Consider the following 17841-nt stretch of genomic DNA (forward strand, 5'->3'; position numbering starts at 1 on the left):
GTGTGTGTGTGTGTGTGTGTGTGTGTGTGTGTGTGTGTGTGTGTGTGCGCGCGTGTGCACGCGTGTGTGTGTGCGGAGTTGGCAAGCAAGCGGGAAACACGTGTTCCACCTATCATGCGGTGTTTCCTGTCAGGAAGCGGCTGCATTTCGACCAATCACAAGGTCAATATGGCCGAGACCCTGTGCTGCCGGTACGCCTATTAAACTCACCTATTAAAGCCGAGCTCACAGTGTGCTCCCGGAGAAGCGGGATTTATCTATCATGCTCTAATTGGTTGATTGTGGCTGTTCGTAGGTGAGATTGAGTCGTCCATCATGTCCCGACTGAGGGCCGCCGACGGGGGAGGAGCCGCAGCCAAGCGAGCGAAATTGCCCCTCATAAGGCGCGAGGGCTCTGGGTTTTTAAGGTGGCAGGCAGTGGTTTTTTATAGAGAGGTTAACGGATTCCGAGTTAATCTCTTCGGCTGAGGCAAATGGCTATCGACTGTCCTCAGGGACAAAGCTAGGGAGAGTAAAACAAAAAAATAACGCAACCAGTGCTGTTTTTTCCCCTCACATCTACACTTTTTTTTTTTGAATTTTGATGTGGCTTTGTCAATATTATTACTGTCCGCTCCCTCCGGCTACATTATTAACTTTTAACAATTGGAAAAGCCATCAGCTGCTCCGCCCACCCGACCCTCTTCACCTCTCGCGTCCGTCCCCCCTTTTTTTGAGTTTGCCGAGCCGGCAGCCGTCGCCTCCCGATGCAAGCAAGGCCGTAAAACACGATCGCAAACCTGTGTCTGTTTTACTGCGGCAATTTAGCATGGCTCAAGGGCACGGCGGCAATATCTCTTTCCTCTGTTTGCCTGCTCGGCAGAGGCCGTCGGCGGGCTGCAGTTTGGGGTGGGGGGGACCATTTGAATGATCGCTCTATTTGGGCACAGAAATGAATTGGGGCAGATGTGACTGACTGGTGCCGGAGACTTTGTCTGCATTTTCTTTTTCTCCGATGGCCTCTGTCTGCGCGACTGACCGGCACAAATGCCTTTAGCTTGCTGATCTGTTCACCCCCCCAAAAAAGAAGACCTCAGTTAGTTTGGTTTTGTCTGCTGATGAAATATTACACAATACCACAGAGTTCTTTCAGCTCAGCTTTGTGCCACAGTGACTCACTCTTGACACGATCAATAGCTGCTATTCAGGTGATACAAAGCAAACGTTTGGGAAGCTCAGGCAGCTTTCTAACTTTCATGTAACGCCCGCAGTCTCTCTCTCTCATAATAACAGCTTTCCACCCGCTCTAATGCACCGACTGGGTTTTGAATAGTACAATGAAAGTGTCGAAATGGGGGTTATTGGAACATTAGCTGCGTTGATATTCGTTCACATTTATGACTGTCTTGGTGTTCGTGTGTGAAAACTCAATTTGCAGTGTGAAATGTGTTTTGTTTTTTTGTAGGTGTGATTACATGGCCCATTGATCAAATCCTTAATATTGCTGCTCCTTTATCAACACGCATAGCTCCGATTGTCACGAGTCCTTTGAGATCAGACTGAAATGTTATTTGTTCAAAGGTAGCTTTTTTGTGTTCCTTTTAACGAGCTGAATTGAAAAGGAGGCCTCGAGAACGAACGGGGAGGCTGGCCCGGAAGAATCCGGAGACCCTGCTGTAATTAAAATGACACGAGTTTGATCCCGGCAACAGACAGCGTTGTCCCTTTTTCTTTCTTTGTGGCTGTCGGAGCAACACGGGTCGTCATCCGCAGCTTGTCGGCATCGGTTTGATTTGTGACGCGGTTAATGAATCCCGTGGATGTCTTGTGCGTCCTCTTATGTGCGTCCCTCTGTGATTCAGCACGATATGCAGCATTTGGTACTTTTAATAAAGCTTCTAGATGAAAATCAAGCAAAAAAAGATGCCATTGGTTGCATTATGAAACTTGTAGATCCAGTGTTTTGGAGAATAAAAGTCAGGATATTTCGGCCTCTACTGCTTTGATTTCGTCCATTCAGTTGTTATGCGTCTCTTGCAAGTCCCCCAGACTTAGTTAAACCAGGACTAGTTTATTTATGTAGTCCAAAATCACAAGTTTGTCTCAAACAGGATCCTGAGCCTGTGGTTTCTTTCCTCCATCTCAATGTTTCTAAAAACAAAGGACATGATTATTGACTTCAAGAAGTCACCAACAAGCCCACTGCCAGCTGTTGTTGAAGGTGTCGACATTGATCGAGTGGGTAGCTACAAATATTTTGGTTTTGTTCTTTGTGACAAACTGTGCTTTGAATCCCATGTTGATGCTTCCTTTAAAAAACTTCAGCCAAGATTTCTCTTGGCTCATTCGAGACGATGACTCTCTTTCACAGATGTGTCATTGAATCTGTTTTAGACTTTTGTATAGTTGCTTAGTTTGGTATTCAACATCTGTCCAACAAGAATATACTTGGAGGTCTTTTTTAAAATGACCAGTAAGATGTCAGGCTATGCTCCTGGACGTTTCTAACAGGCAGGTCCTTAGAAGGCCTCATGCTGTATTGGACTGCCAGGACCTTTTGCCCCCAGGACGTCATTTCAGGGACCCGGTTTGGTCTCATCCTTCCCAAGTGCTGTTAACATGCTCAATAGCATATAGCACTCTTTGCACTTCACTTGCACATGTGCACTATTGCATGTGCGTACTTGTTACACATGTTCATTTCCTTCCTCTAGCTTTGTCTTTTGTTGTGCTGACATGTCATTGATTCTGTCTTTTTATATTCTGTTCTCATGTGAACCCTGGTTCATGTGAGCCACAGTGGGACAATAAAGATTACCTAACTAAAATGTTACAACACAAGTCCAACTCTACCCTTAGATCCTTGGTTCAGGAAAGCAAAATCAAAGAAAATCTTGTCACAGGAAAAAAAAGGAGAAACTTCAGCAACAGAAGCTGTATTTCTTTTAAAGGACGGACAAGAATAGGCCTCAAGTAGCAGCAGTAGAATTACAAAGGAACCAAGACGGTTGTGTGAGTTTTTATATTTTTATTTTAGCAAACATAGAATCATTCTCAGTCAACACGTTCATCTGGAAGGAAAAAACAGCATTTTAATTTGGAAAAACAGCTGGAAGCGGCCTTGATAGGGAGTGTATGTGTAGTCTAATGTATGTGTATTCTAGTGTATGTGTAGTCTAGTGTGTGTGTAGTCTAATGTGTGTGCATTCTAATATATGTGTAGTCTAATGTGTGTGTAGTCTAATGTATGTGTATTCTAGTGTATGTGTAGTCTAGTGTATGTGTATTCTAGTGTGTGTGTATTCTAGTGTGTGTGTAGTCTAATGTATGTGTATTCTAGTGTATGTGTAGTCTAGTGTATGTGTAGTCTAGTGTATGTGTAGTCTAGTGTATGTGTATTCTAGTGTGTGTGTAGTCTAATGTGTGTGTAGTCTAGTGTGTGTGTAGTCTAATGTGTGTGTAGTCTAATGTGTGTGTAGTCTAATGTGTGCTCCTTGCTGTTCCCATGTGCAGATCATCCAGGACCGCGTGTTGGAGCAAGGCTCCAGGAGCAGCCTGATGTGGAACAGTCACCCTGGGGGGCTCTTTGCCCTGCCGCAGTACTCTGGATACCTGGGAGACTTCCCCTTCTACTATGCTACACTGGGTCAGTAACACAGACACACACATAAAACACAGGAGCAAAGTGGTGTTACGTAACGCTTCCACACACCTGTGTGGCAATGAACTGATCTGTAACTGTTGGTGGGAAAAGTCCAAGTCCGAAAGACTTTAAGTAGATTTTGGTCAAGCTGTGGATTTGGTGTGAAATATGGCACCCCCTGATCTACTGCCCTCCTCCAGCGCGTGGCAGCCGGCGGAGTGGAGGAACAGGCCTTTGATGGATGTTTGTATTAGTCGTGCTGACACACCAGCCCGTCCATCATTGGGTTTTGAGTCAGCACTGCTACTGCTGCTGTGGCGAGACCAATTCCTCCCGCTACGATTCAGCAGCACGGCGTTTTCCCCAGCATCCCCCCCCCCCCGCCACTTATCTGTGACCCGGGAGCCTCTCCATCCCTCACTCATTCACTCCATCATCATCCAGCGCCGCCGCAACACACACACACGCACAAAGGGCCGTCGCACGAACGCACAAAATCCGGTTGATGGAGCACCCGGAGTGGAGGGCTCATATCAAAATGGATGGGCTCGGTGACAGGCGTGGATTACAGCGCCGGCAAGTTTATTTGTTTGTCAAAGAGGAAGCAATTAAACACAGATGGGCTTTTAGGAGACAAGCTGGCTTGGCGCTGATGGGTAATTGAGTAAAATCAAAGCTGCGGAGTTTGTTTCCAACCGACACGTCTTCTTGTTCTCTAAGAGCCGAGAACAAGACACTCAAACTCATCAGGCATGTGAACACTCGGGCACGCAAAGCGTGAGCAGGGTTTTTTGTGCTGCTTCGGGCTAAATGGACAAAGTGTATACTCGAGAATAATACAAATCACGTAGCAGTATATATTTGACGGCTCATTTTGTTACATTAATAACATCCTGTGATAAAAGCTAAGTGAAGATACCACACAGTGAACAATACGACTTTAGAATGAATGTGTGTAAATATGTCATATATGTAAATAACAATACAGTGGAAACCTCTTTTAATGATCATGTCTGTCCAGGTCAAATTGATCAGTATAAGCGGATGATTATTATACTAATATAAAGACATTTGTTGTCTTTATTTCTCAGCTTTGCTGATTACTGAATGTTATTGACTGTTTCAAAACGCAGCAGCTGTTTCAAACGTGCCCTGAGGAACACCCGGGTTTCGCTGCTGCATCTCGTTGGCTCGTTTTTGGCAGCTTGTCATACGCTTTAAGGAGACAACTTTCTTTTCCGCGCACTGATTTCAGTGTGCACGCGGCACCAGCCTCAGCTAGCCAGCCTCAGCTAAGTACAAGTAGCTTGTGATGATGGTAAAGGATCATCCTAAGTGGTCAAATAGGTTGGAAACCACTGATCTAAAATGTCAGGTGTGTTTTAGCGTTAAGATTTTCCTTATTTGGAACTAAACCATGGACAACAACACACACTAGAATTACAAAAACGTATGTAAAACAGGCATGTCAACATACTTCTGGCCAGTGCGAGTATTAAATGGCCTCCTGAATCAATCCCAAACTATATTTTTGTGTTGCTTCGAATGCTTCACATGTGAGATGTGTAATGTGCTGATGCAGGATGTGATAAAAAGCCTCTGAGAATCCTGTGCCGAGGACAGAAAACAGCACGCACATCCAAAATTTAAAATAAGCTGCACGACGGTAATTCGGCTCCAGGTTTTGTTCAATGTTTTATGGAAGTCTGTTTATGAGCTTGTTACAAATTCACATCTCAGGGGTTTGAAAAACCTGCGCACTCATAACTTTTCCCATCACGAGTCACAGGGACAGTTTACCGAGTTTTAAGACAGCGTATATTCCTCATCATGAAAAAGTTGCTCAGTGGGGGAAAGGAGACTAACGCCGTCTCCTCTGCGTCCCGCTTTGTTGGTTTGGGTTTGATTAGATTTAAATTAGGAAAAGTTGAACGTCCTCTATGATCCGTCTTGCTCAATATCTTACTTCCTGCTCATTTTCAGCCCTGATTACTCTCCTCGAACATCAAGTCAGGCTGAATTTAAAGCCACATCAGCACTTAGTCGTCTGCTCATTGGGCTTCAGACACAGCTGAAGAGTTTCCGGAATGTAATATTCAGCGATCAAGGAGATTTTGGCGTTTTTCAAAACACATTAACGTTGTTGAATATTTTAAGACTGGCTTGAAAACGCACATCCCTTACAATTATATCATCTACATTTGTGTGAACTGCTGACAGACTCTTTTTAAGTGAGATCTTTAACTAAAAATAGATACGTAGTGTTTGTAAATGAGAGCCTTCAGTTCTCCGTCGGATTTATTCTCTTCAAAGACCTTAAAATTACACCGATGGCTGACAGGCTGCTCGCCGTCTTCCGGCCAGGCGTTGTTTTCTGCTATTTTGTGAATCTGCATTAAAGAGTGACCGTCTTTCTGTTGTGTTTCAGGTGTCAAACCCTACCCCAAGTTCACAGCGGTCATCCATGCCGTCTCGCCTCTGGTGTCCCAGTCCCAGCCCATACTCAAGCTCCTGGTAGCCGTGGCCAAGTCCCAGTACTGTGCACAGGTAATGGACTTAATCGTGTGTGTGTGTGTGTGTGTGTGTGTGTGTGTGTGTGTGTGTGTGTTCACTGCAGAATCTTCCATTGATCTCCACCTCGTGACTCCCCAAATTGTGCACATTAAGGGGTTCGTATTTGCGATCGCATTTTCCAACCAGAGCAACAACGGCATTCATCTTCCATCCCTGTGTGTGTGTGTGTGTGTGTGTCTGTGTGTGTGTGTCTGTGTGCATGTGTGTGTGTTAACTCGGGTGGATTGAATTAGAGCAGCAATTTGTAGCAGTGCTACATCTGTCTCCATGGCAGCGAAACCCCCTTCAGCACAGCTGGAGACGGCCTGTATTGATTCCCCTGCTTGCTCCTCACCAGCACGGGAAATGAAATGGAATTTGCTCCCCGATGGCTGGTTTTTCGTGTGTGTGTGTGTCTGTGTGTGTCTGTGTCTTTGTTTGTTTGTTTGCCCAGCAGAGTGCATGAGTAAGCAGGTTTGTGTTCTGTGTAGGCGGTACGAGTTTCCGTGTGAGTGCCGTGCGTGAGTCGTCTGCGTTTGTGTGTTGCACAGGAGGGTGAGTTATGTGTTCGGGTGTGATTGTGTGACAGCGGCGTATACAATATGAATGTGTGTTTGCGTAGGCAGGCTGCTTGTACGTGTGTGTATTTGTGTAAATGCCGTCCGTGTGAGCGGCTACCAGGTCGACTCTCTTCAGTTCCCTGCGTGTACGGCTGGTTAATATTTGAAATGTTTTCAATTAGTGGCCCTGTGATAACAGGATGTTTTGCTCGTTAAATCTCTGGTGAATCCCAGAAGTCAGTGGGTGCTCACAAAATTAGAACAAATCTTATGAATAAGAGGAATTTGTTATCTTCCTGCATGAGGCCCATTGTGTTGCAAAACAAAAAAAACTTTCTCAAATGTTAAAAGTGGATGCTACACTTCCCATAATGTAATTCAGCAGAATATACTTGCTAGACCTTTCATTCCTGATAAATGTCTTTCAAAATCTACGCTTTTCTTTCGTAACTTTCTGACTTAAATTCTGGGTTATTTTCAGCGGATTTCTCAAGTGATAAAAGGAGACTGAATGTTACACTTCCCACAATGCAACTCAGTAGAATATTTTTGTCAAACCTTTCCTGCCTGATAAATGTGCACGTCTTTCAAATTCTACGTCTTTTTGTTCGTAACTTTCTGTCTTAAATTTGCACCCCCACCCCGATGACATCAGCGTGATGTCCTCAGGGTTATTTTCTCAGATCAGAAAAACTCCTCGAGCGCAAACTGTCATCCTAAGTAGTTCTCCTCATGACAATTAAACTGACTTGTAATTGATGGAGTGCCCCTTTAAATGTTGACCAAACACAAGCAGCCTTGCAAGAATGTTGCTTAAATAAAGTGGCGCGTATAATTAAACGAAATCATTGATCTCGGCAGTTTATTCTTGACGACAACTGATCAAAAGCTCCAGAGCAAGCGAATAAGGAGAGCTTGGGTGCAGATTGTTTTATTCATTGCTGTTTCAAGGTCAAGAATGAACTTTGCCATCCTTTCATGAAAACCGGAGCATCTGCTGAAGAACTACACGTCCAGTCATCAGCACGCTTTCAGCCAACCGTTCTCAGAGACCTTCTCTCACAGCGGCAGGTGGACTGAGCAACTGAGCAAACCCTGCCTTCTTCTTTATTTTTATGGTTGCCGCTTCTGTGTTTGCGCTCTTTCGGGCTGTGCACTCCTGAGTGGAGAACCGGGTACACAGTCGGGAGAACGGGGGGGGGGGGGTTCTCCACTCTCGGTGGACAGCAAAGAGGACTGGTTGCTGAGAGGAGAGGGATATAAATAAATGAATGGAGGGGAGAGAATGAAAGGACTCGGAGGGCGGAGGAGGCTAAATTGGATGCAAGAAAGCTTTTGACGCGCATTCTGGCACAGCGGGCCGGCCTCCTGCTGCGTGCACGTGCATTTTTCGAGGCCAGCGTTTCTTCCAACCGTGCGACAGAGACACACTCTTCACCGTTCTCCTCCAGTCACTCGCACACACACACATGCAGGCGCACATACGCGCCACCGGCACCCTGAGAGGGCTGGTGGGCTGACAGAGACACCATCTGTCTTTCTAATCAAGGAACAGAGCCCCTGTAAGAGCAGAATCACACGTTCTTCTGCTGTGGGTGGGTGGGTGGGTGGGTGGGTGTGTGTGTGGGTGGGTGTGCAGAGATCCAGACTGCATACCTGTTGTAATAGTACAATGACACTTTCTCTCTTTTTTTTGTATCTGTACTGGCTTGACATGACGAGCTCATTTGTGCCCATTCGTCAAACAGCTGGGTGTCATCTTTCTTTTTAGAAAGCAGCGTCGTATTTCCACACAGCTGCTGTGTAGACGCAAGGCGAACACCTCGACACAGACATCCAAATGGCTCCCAGCTCATAATTTGGCAGGTCCAGTCAGGGGTGCAGAGTCCCCAGGGGAGGGAGGCTGCTGGGCGTGACACGGTTAATGTCAGAATTATGTGAAGCTTTATTGATCCCTGCAGGGGACATTCTTGCGGTTCACCTCCGTCGGGGACGTCTGAGCACATTGTCGGCTACAGCTCTGCACGGTGGAACTGGGATGGATTAATTTACTGACTTGTTGAAGGACATTTCAGCAGGGCAGATGTTCGCTGACACACAGCAACTGAACTCTCCAGGATGGGAATGCCGATGATGAGTTCCTATCACATTCCTTATCGCGAATTGGGTATTCTCCGCAGGTTCAGGCAAACCAGTTCCTTGGGTTGTGTTGATATTAGCTGTGTTGTTATAATTTATCAACCTCAATTTCATGGATGGATTTACAGTAGCAGTATAGCTTGAAATAAACCACAGTAACTACACTCTTTTTGAGTGTTAAGTATGTTTTTCATGGAAATAAATAAGTCCGCTGAAAATCGCCAGAGTGCATACTTAAATTGCTCAAATTTGGAATGTGGTTTTGAGCAGCATGACCTTCCCACAAAGCTGTGTGCACAACAGAGATGGGGGAACTGGAAGTGAAAGCACACGGCAGATGGTGGTGCTCCAGCTCCAGGCAAAGCTCAGAAAACAGCAAACTAATAAATCTTTGGAAATACATTTTTCACCAGCTATTTGTAATGTTTTTTTTTTGAAGTTGAAAATGGGTTGGGGGGCGGTGTTGTGAAGTTTCCGTTTGATTTACAATCCATCTTCGTATTCTTTAGATAGATTCCTGTCGGTGTGAGCTGCACAGCGACTCTACAAACAGTAGACTGCCCACATTAATGTACACTTCAGTACATTAAGTATGCAAGTACTATATTACAGTCAACTGATTATGTATTATGCTGAACCACAGGTAATGTAATTGAAAATTGTTAAGGGAGAGTTCACACACTCCTTTATTGCCAGTTCTAGAACTACACACTAGTTTACATGAATAACAGAGGCGACATTCATCGTCATTTTTAGTCTTTCGATTCGGAAAATATACAAAAGTCTGAAGCTAAAGCTACATGTCCCGGGTAAAAAGTCAGCATCCTCACCGGGTAATGATCCATGTAAATAAATAGATAGATAGATAATTACTTTATTAATCCCGCAAGAGGACATTTTTTTCGCTACAGCAGCATTTATACTACTAAATAAATACTAAGTAAATAAATAGAGACGGAATTGTTCTTGCATTGCAGTGAAGAGCTAGTTAAACTAGTTGCATTAGGACAAACAATCAGTCTGTTATTTCTTTCTAACATAACCCTGTTTGTATTTTTAATTATGAGGAAAAGGGATTTTAGGATGAGGACTAACTTCCGGGTTAGACAAAGGTAACGCTATCTCATGTGCTAGGGCTGCTCAAGTGTAATCTTTAAAGAGCAGGATGGTGCTAATGAGCTGCTGATGTTAACCTATGATGACTAATGCAGTAAGCTAATGAAATGCTAACTCTTGGTCTTTTGAAGTAAAGCTCACTAGTGTAGGTAGGTTGTAAGCTAGTTAGCCACGCATGCTAACGATCTGCAGTATGTTGGAGCAGATCAACTGTTCACTCCATTCCTTAAACGTGTTTTTAGTATGTTTTTGAAAAGGCTCAAGCACACACCACCCTCCAAACACTTTAAATACCAAGAAGTGCTCTTTCTACAGCAAAGCCCCGTGTGCAATGCTTCAACATGTAGACAAATACAAAGCTCGACAGTGCCTGACGTTACAATTACTTAGCTGTGATTGGACAATCAGAGTTTGGGGGGGGAGGGGTTGAGCAAGCAGTCATTTTGTGTCGGCACAATTAAAGATGCATGAGAACAGGCTGAGACATAGTAAAGCAAAGTTGTGCGTGTAAAGTCAGGCTGGTGTCGTGTGTGATATGTGTGTTCCTCATCAACCATTTATGAGGTCCGCGCGTCAATGTCAGCTGACCTGCGTGTCCGAGTCACATCAAACACGGGTCCCTCATGTAAAAACATGATCTGGTTGGAGTCGGAGCGTGAAATCGGACAAGCTGGAAGATGTGTTCAGCGACATGTCACAGTTGGAAATGAATACTGACAATGTGACGTGACTGTACGGACGGTTCTGGAGCCATAATTGGAAACATTTTACTGCTTCAGTTGCCCTTCTGGCTCTTAAACCCTCAATCAGCCTGTGATAAGGTGACATTTGATGGCCGGTTAGGTCACGTAAATGTCACACGTTGAACAAGCTGAAGAGTTGTTTTGTTTCGAGGGAATCAAATGAGTTGTTTGCGAGTGCTGATATCTTGCTTCTGTGTTTTAGATCATCGTCCTGTGGAACTGTGACAAGCCTCTCCCGGCCAAGCACCGCTGGCCCGCCACCTCGGTGCCCGTCATCGTCATCGAGGGAGAGAACAAGGTGAGCCTGAGCACACTTCCTCCCAGTTTACCCCAAAGATTCGATCACTGTCACTTCTAATTACGCAGCTCATCTTATACACATTCTCTCACCGTAAAGCTACTGTATTTGTGCACATTTCACTAAGTGTCTGGGAGTTAATGAGTTTTGATTTGTGCTGCTCTGGTTCCATTAAATGGCAGTTTGTGTGGTTTCAGTTAAAGCTCATTAAAGGAATGACATGGTTTGGAGGAAAAATTAGCATGGGAAATGCATATGGTTAGGAAAGATAAAGAGGCAGTAATAGATAAGTGCATGTGTGTAGTTAGAGTGTGCGTTTTAATAAAAGTATTGCTGTTTATTCTTTACTTTAATCGTAACAAGATATCAAGAAAGTGACAAAATCTCTCTAGAGAAATAAGTTACAGCTGAGTTGCAATATCTATCTATAAAGCAATACAATCTCTGTGTCCATAGCCTTTGGACTACAGGAATAAAAATGTGAGCTGCCTTGGCTGAGTCGCTCCTCCCGGGCCTGTCTAGTTTGATGCTCTGGTTAGCATCATAGCTAGTTAGGCTAACATAAGCGTGTAGCCGCCATAGACTGCATATAAGAAGTGGACGTGGTCATCGTGACGTCACCCATTGGTTTTGTGGACTGCCGTTTTGAAGCCTCGAGTATCTTTAATTTACGTCCGTCGCCATGTTGTTGGTTTTTTGCAGCCAATGAATGAAGGTTACCATATTTGGAATTCGGAGCAGTAAGGTAGAAACTTTATTGTTTACTTAAAAATGTTCACAGGAAAAGAAAAGTTGAAAATATGACTCAGCATGTCAGTCTTGAGATATTTAGTTTTCCTCCCTCTGTTCCCTTGACTGACACTGTCATGCGAGACACGCGTGTTAAGTTAAGCCTCCAGCTGGAGCTCTGAGCCGTGAGCATGACTCGGTGACATTTATTATGACAACCTGATTAGGCTGAAGGCTCTGCCCTGTTCAAGGGCTTGCAGCGTTTCTCTTGACCTCCCTGTGACCTGCTTGTCAAAGTCAATGGGCAGATGTGGACACAGGGGGATTATTTTCCTCTAAATGCCGATGCGAGCGTGTTTTTTTCCCCATGTCCAAGCTCAGGTTTGATGTTTTATTTGTTTTTTTGAGGAAAAGTAAACAGGATCTGGTCGCTCATCTCTATTCCCAGACATCAGACTTATCCGATGCCGTCCTCGCCCCCCCTCCCGCTCGCGAGGACTTAACTTCACCTGCCAATCAGAGGAAGTGGTTTACACATCAGTGTCACCCGGCGGTAGGCTGAGTTTATGGTGTACCTCTCCCCGTGGCTCTGAGTGGTTTCTCCCAAGCTGTCAATCACAGCGGGAGGGCTCTGTGTGTAGCTGTGTGTCCGTGAAGAGCGAGCAGAACAGGCTTAGCGTACTGACGTGTGTGTGTGTGTGTGTGTGTGTGTGTGTGTGTGTGTGTGCGTGTGTGTCAGGAAGCCTGTGGTTTGTTGTGGTTGCGGCGGGTTCTGTGTTTACTGTGGCGAGCCAAGCTGTGTTCCTCCACCCCACAGAGGAAGTGAGAGAGAGAGAGGGAGTTTTTCATCCCTTTTGCCTTTTTTCTTGCCACTTTCACATTGCTTATCCCCTCTCTTTCATCCCCTTCCTCCCTCACAGACCCCCCCCCCCCCCTCTTCATAATTCTCTCTTCCTCTCATCTTCTTTTCGCATCTCTATAACTGCATCGTTGCTGCTCTCCTTTCTCCTCTTTATTTACTTTGTACACTCTCACCGGGACTGTGGCCAGAAATTTAGAAATGCGGAGGTCATACTGAGTTTAAATTCCCTCCAATGCACCCTTCCTTCCTAATCTTTAAAATGATTTAGATGTCCCATATTTTCTTTCTTCAGTCAATATTTCAACATTATTTTCTGTATATTTTATTTCCAAACATGAAGGCCTAAATCCTCATTCAAAGCCTCCACACTGCCAGGAATACAAAAAAGCTGCATCCTTGATTTATATATTTATTTATGTATTGTTGACCTAAAAGATTTTAAATGTGTACATACTGATATAGTAGACTACCAAAAACCCACCGTGTGTATAATTTGTATTCGCTGTGTAATTAAAACGTCCCTACAGGTTTTTAACACGCCCATATTCCCAGGGAGGAAATAGAGAGGACATGTCCTCAGCGTTAGCATTGACCCGGAGTGTCCTTCACTTCCATGCTTTATTTCTCTTTAATTCATATATCTTTCCGCCTCAGACATCGTTGGCCTGTTTGTGTCTTTCGCCTTAAAGGATAATGTGTCTGCTTGCCTCTTGCAGCAGGAAACATAACTTCTGGATGGGTGGTGTGCAAGAAAGATCCACTCCTGTAAAAAACAAAGAAAACAGTGAAGGGAAAGTTGGTTAAATAAGTTAAGTTGATTTAGTATCGCACCTTTCTTAGAACAAGATCACAAAGTGCTTCGCAAGAATGAAAAATATGAAAAATAAGATTATAAAACAGGTGGAGAAACAAACAATAAAACAAAAGCAACATCGGATCACAAACACTAGACGGCAATCTGTGCTTACTGTTTTATGAAATGACTAAGCCTTTTTTATAAAGAGTAACACACATGGTAGCATTGTTAGTTTTGGTTTTGTCTTGGGATTTGTTGACAGAAAAAAACCTGGAATAACACCAATCTTATCCTTTAACCACGTACCTTCCTCTCCTCCGTCTGTCCTCCTCTCTGTCTCTCCGACACGGCGGCCAGAAAGCAGCGCTCGATATAGTTCACGCAAACCGGTGGTCCTCCTCTCTCCTTCCTCCGTCTCCCTCCTCTGCTGCTGTGTCCTTTAGAGAGGAGGCGAAGTGCTGGAGGCAGATTCCGGCTGTAAGAGCTCACATTCCTGGAGAGCACCAGCAAGCCCCAGGCTAATATGTCGCACTTCTAACACTACAACCCATCAGGGGTTTGGAAACACCAGCCTTTCATCCTCTCTCTCTCCTTTTAAATTTTTTTTTTTTGTTGCCGTTTGTCTCGCTGTCACTTTCTCCCCTCCCGTGTTCTCTCTACACCTCTTCTTCGCTGGTGTTCTCCCTGACGCTGGAAAACAAGTGCCGAGATGGGGATTGTTTTGTTTCTCTCTGTATGCCCGCAGGACATTACAGCAGTAATGCTGACAATGGAAATGAGAGGGCGTTGCCGCCTCAGCTCTCTCCTCTCAATGCTCATTTTCTCTCTCTCTCCCGTTCTTCGTTCTGTAAATGCGACTGCCAATCACACACCTCGACTCCTCCACCCTGATCAAATATGAGTGTCACTCGAACTTTCCGCCGCTGCCGTTGCCTCTGGAGGGTTTTTCGGGGAGAGGGGGAGTAGATGGCACTTGATCGAGCCCCGACAGCACCGTCGAGGCTCAGCTGTGTGAGGTGGTGGGAGCAGGACATGGGGGCATGCACATGTAAAATCAAACTCTGGAAATCCATGTTTTCTACTTCATTTATTTTGCTGCAAAAACAGCGCACCTGCAGGTATGAAAAAACATGATGATCATTTAGTAATAAAGAGCCCCTATTATGCTTTTCCTCTTTTTCCCTTTCCTTTAGTGCATTGTATATATTTGTGTACATATAAAAGGTCCGTAGAGTTGTAAAGCTGAAGTCCATGCCCAGGGGGGGGTTACTCTTCTCACCGTGGCTACGACAATGTTTTTGGGCCGCTGGAGCTAAATTCTGTATATGGTAAGGGGTGGGACATTTCCGACGCATGCAAGACGTGGTTGACCAATCACAACAGAGCGGGGGCTCGCTGGACAATCAGGGCAGACAGCCAGGATGAGAAAAACAAGGTGTTTTTTGAGCATTATTGCATGTAAACATATTGTAACAGTAAATTGAGATAAAACAAATATGCACCCAAAGAAGAGCATAATAGGTCCCGTTTAAAAGTAATTGTAAAAGGAAAATCTTTGAGTTTTTGGACTATCGGTCATATTAAATAAGCAATCTGAAGACATCGCCTTGGGCATTTTTCAATACTTCATGACATTTTATACAGTAAAAGGTTGGTCGATAATAAAAGGAATCATTAGTTGCAGCACCAGAATGGATAACAGGCTTTACACGGCTCCAGAGGGAAGTTGTTCTCTCGGTGCTTGTTGCTGCCCTCGGCTGTAGGAGTGATGAAGACCTGTTGAGAGTGAGGTCACTCTGCTTGAGCGCGGCAGGCAGACAATGCCAGGTGTTGATCGAGAAAGGAGGTCAACGCTGACTATTGTTGAATAGAAATGTAAAGACTTTTTTTCAGTGCAGGTGTTTCATAAAGAACAAGTGCTCTTGCAAAGGCCCGACCTTAATGGCTGTGTTGAACAACTGAACAACAGGCTGTTAGTGTGTGCGTATTAAAATACCGTGTGTCTGGATGCGCGTCCAGGTTCCATTGAAGGGATGCATCGGGAGCCGCTTCTCCTTCGTGTGGGAGGTTGTTTGAGTTAGGGCGACTTCCTCGGCCAGAAGCTGCCATTTTCTCGTCCGAGCGCTTTTCATCACGGCAACAGACGGAGAGACTTCCCGCCTAAATATCCTCAAGATGTCGGTCTCTCCATCCACCCACCAGGCCCCGGCCACCATCGCTCTCTCTCTGCTTCCACTTAATATTCAAGGGCCGTTATGTATTACACAGTTTGCTTTCATTTGCTGTTAAATACACGCATTTGTTTTTTTGGGTGGTGGAGAGGAAAGGTACATTTGTGACAGACATATAGACACTTGACTCCTGCTGTATGTGTCTGTCTGCATTTATGCGTCGTTATTGATTTTAAAAGAGAGAGACGACCCTGCAGCAGTAATGGGACTTGTATCAGCACTCCATCACTTTTGAAAACAATGGGGGGGGGGCAGTAAAGCGTAGGATATTGGCTTCTCTCTCCTTCTCTCTGCACTGCTGTTTGTTGATGTGATGGCTTTTTGTCTCCCGTGAATTTGTAAGGAGTCATTAAAAATGTATACGTGAGACATTGAAGCGGAAAGTTTTTATTCTAAAATGTATCTCAAGGTGAAGCTCTACCGGTGGATCTAAAACGCGGGAGCGTCGGGTAGCAACTGAAAGAATTAGGTGTCGGGGTTCATCCTCAGAGTGGCTGTGAGCAATATTTTTATATTAAGTTTCATTTAATTATATTTAAGTATCTAACTATCAGCTATGGATCTCATGACTACTTTTATGTGAAAGGGGTCACGAGTGATTGATGAACAAGTAATTATCCCCAGACTCTGCACTTTATCTCATTTTAGCGTCTTTCAGCTCATTGTTTTGATTTTCTGGCCCACAATTTAACTGTTTTGATTCACTCTCACCGCTTTCTTATTGTGTGATTCTTAGCCACAATAGAGTGACTGTATGCTACATACTAGCACCAAACGACAGAAAGAGTTAGCTACAAGCCGGTGAACACGGTGGAGCATTAAGCGGTTAAAGATATTTCCCTCAGGAGTTGGTAGAACTAAAATTAAAGTGAATATTGGACTTACATTTGCCAGGTGGACGCAAACAGGGAATCCAAATAATTAATAAAGTTGTCTTCTCAATTTTGTAGGCGACTGTTTGCTAAGAAGTTTGCCATGTCTACGTTAAAAGGCGCTAATGTCAGTGTTGTGTTTACGGCATGTTTGGTTTGGTTTCGGGCGGCCGTGGTTCAGGTTTTCAGTCGGAAGTTCAACGGTCCGATCCCCAGCTCCTCCAGTAAGCATGTCAAAGTGTCCTTGGGCAAGATGAACCCCCAAAAAAACACGTCCAAAGGCTAATGTTGGCTCTTAGGATGCCTCCCTGTTGACTCTTCTTGGAGGTTTTCCGGGCACTTCCAAGTGGGATGAGACCCGGGAGAGACCCGGGACATGCTAGAGGGAATTACATACAGTATCCCATCTTGCCTGGGAACGTCTCCAGGCGCCCTACGGAGAAGCTGTCCTGAGCTACCTCGCTAGGTCTGCTGCCAACGCGACCTGAAACTGAATAAGTGGCAGAAAATAGACGGCCACACCTGGAACAAAACCCTCAAAACAAGCTACACATTTAGGATGAGATGGAGTTATGAATGTTTCCTTGGAAACATTCAGTGGAAGCTGTCATCTGTGTGAATAAACACGTCTGCACCGCATGAAAAATAAAATGTGACAACATGTAACAGGAAGGTTTATTTTCCTTCTTTCTTCCCTTTTTAGACATTTTGCACAACTTTGAGATCGACATTCGCTCCCTCAGCCTGTCTTTAATGTGTTTCAGGCGACCAAGTGATGACAAATGAACGCTGTGTGAAGCGGAGGGATCCAACGTTTTCATTTCAATGACGCGGCTTCAACCCTTTGTGATCTGTGTGTCCCCGTGCAGGTGATGAGCAGCCGTTTCTTGCCCTACGAGACCATCGTGACCGACGCTGTCCTCAGCCTGGATGAAGACACAGTGTTGTCCACCACAGAGGTATTTTGTAACATAATAACATTTCTCTCTCTCTCTCTCTCTTTCCATCTGCCTCTTCCTTGTCCCGACAGTCGGGTCCTCTTGAGACAAAACAAAGATCCAAACGCTTTCTATGTCCCAAAAGCAACTCTCTGTTTGCATTTTCTCTGAAAGAATTTTTTGTTATCTCTCTTTCTGTTTGTCCCCGGTGTTTTAAAGTTATCGCTCCACAGCTCGATTCTCAAATCACTTAAACTACTCTAACTTTTACTCCCGGCGCCGTACGTTTTTTGGCTTTTCTCGCCCGCCTCTCTCTCTCTCTCTCTCTCTCTCTCTCTCTCTCTCTCTCTCTCTCTCTCTCTCTCTCTCTCTCTCTCTCTCT

The 17841-nt window shown here is 44.8% G+C and overlaps 1 protein-coding gene across 1 annotated transcript in view; it reads left to right on the plus strand.

Annotated features, from left to right (window-relative positions):
• The window catches only part of ext1b (exostosin glycosyltransferase 1b), a 119731-nt gene that overhangs the window by 92435 nt on the left and 9455 nt on the right, over nt 1-17841 (plus strand). The window contains exons 5-8 of the mRNA XM_031866485.1: nt 3493-3625; nt 6051-6169; nt 10936-11031; nt 17391-17480. Coding sequence (XP_031722345.1) covers nt 3493-3625; nt 6051-6169; nt 10936-11031; nt 17391-17480 — 438 coding nt within the window. The remainder of the gene's footprint in view (nt 1-3492; nt 3626-6050; nt 6170-10935; nt 11032-17390; nt 17481-17841) is intronic.

Source organism: Anarrhichthys ocellatus, unplaced genomic scaffold (assembly GCF_004355925.1).
Source record: "Anarrhichthys ocellatus isolate YVR2014 unplaced genomic scaffold, GSC_Weel_1.0 scaffold35, whole genome shotgun sequence".
NCBI classification, from domain to species: Eukaryota; Metazoa; Chordata; class Actinopteri; order Perciformes; family Anarhichadidae; genus Anarrhichthys; species Anarrhichthys ocellatus.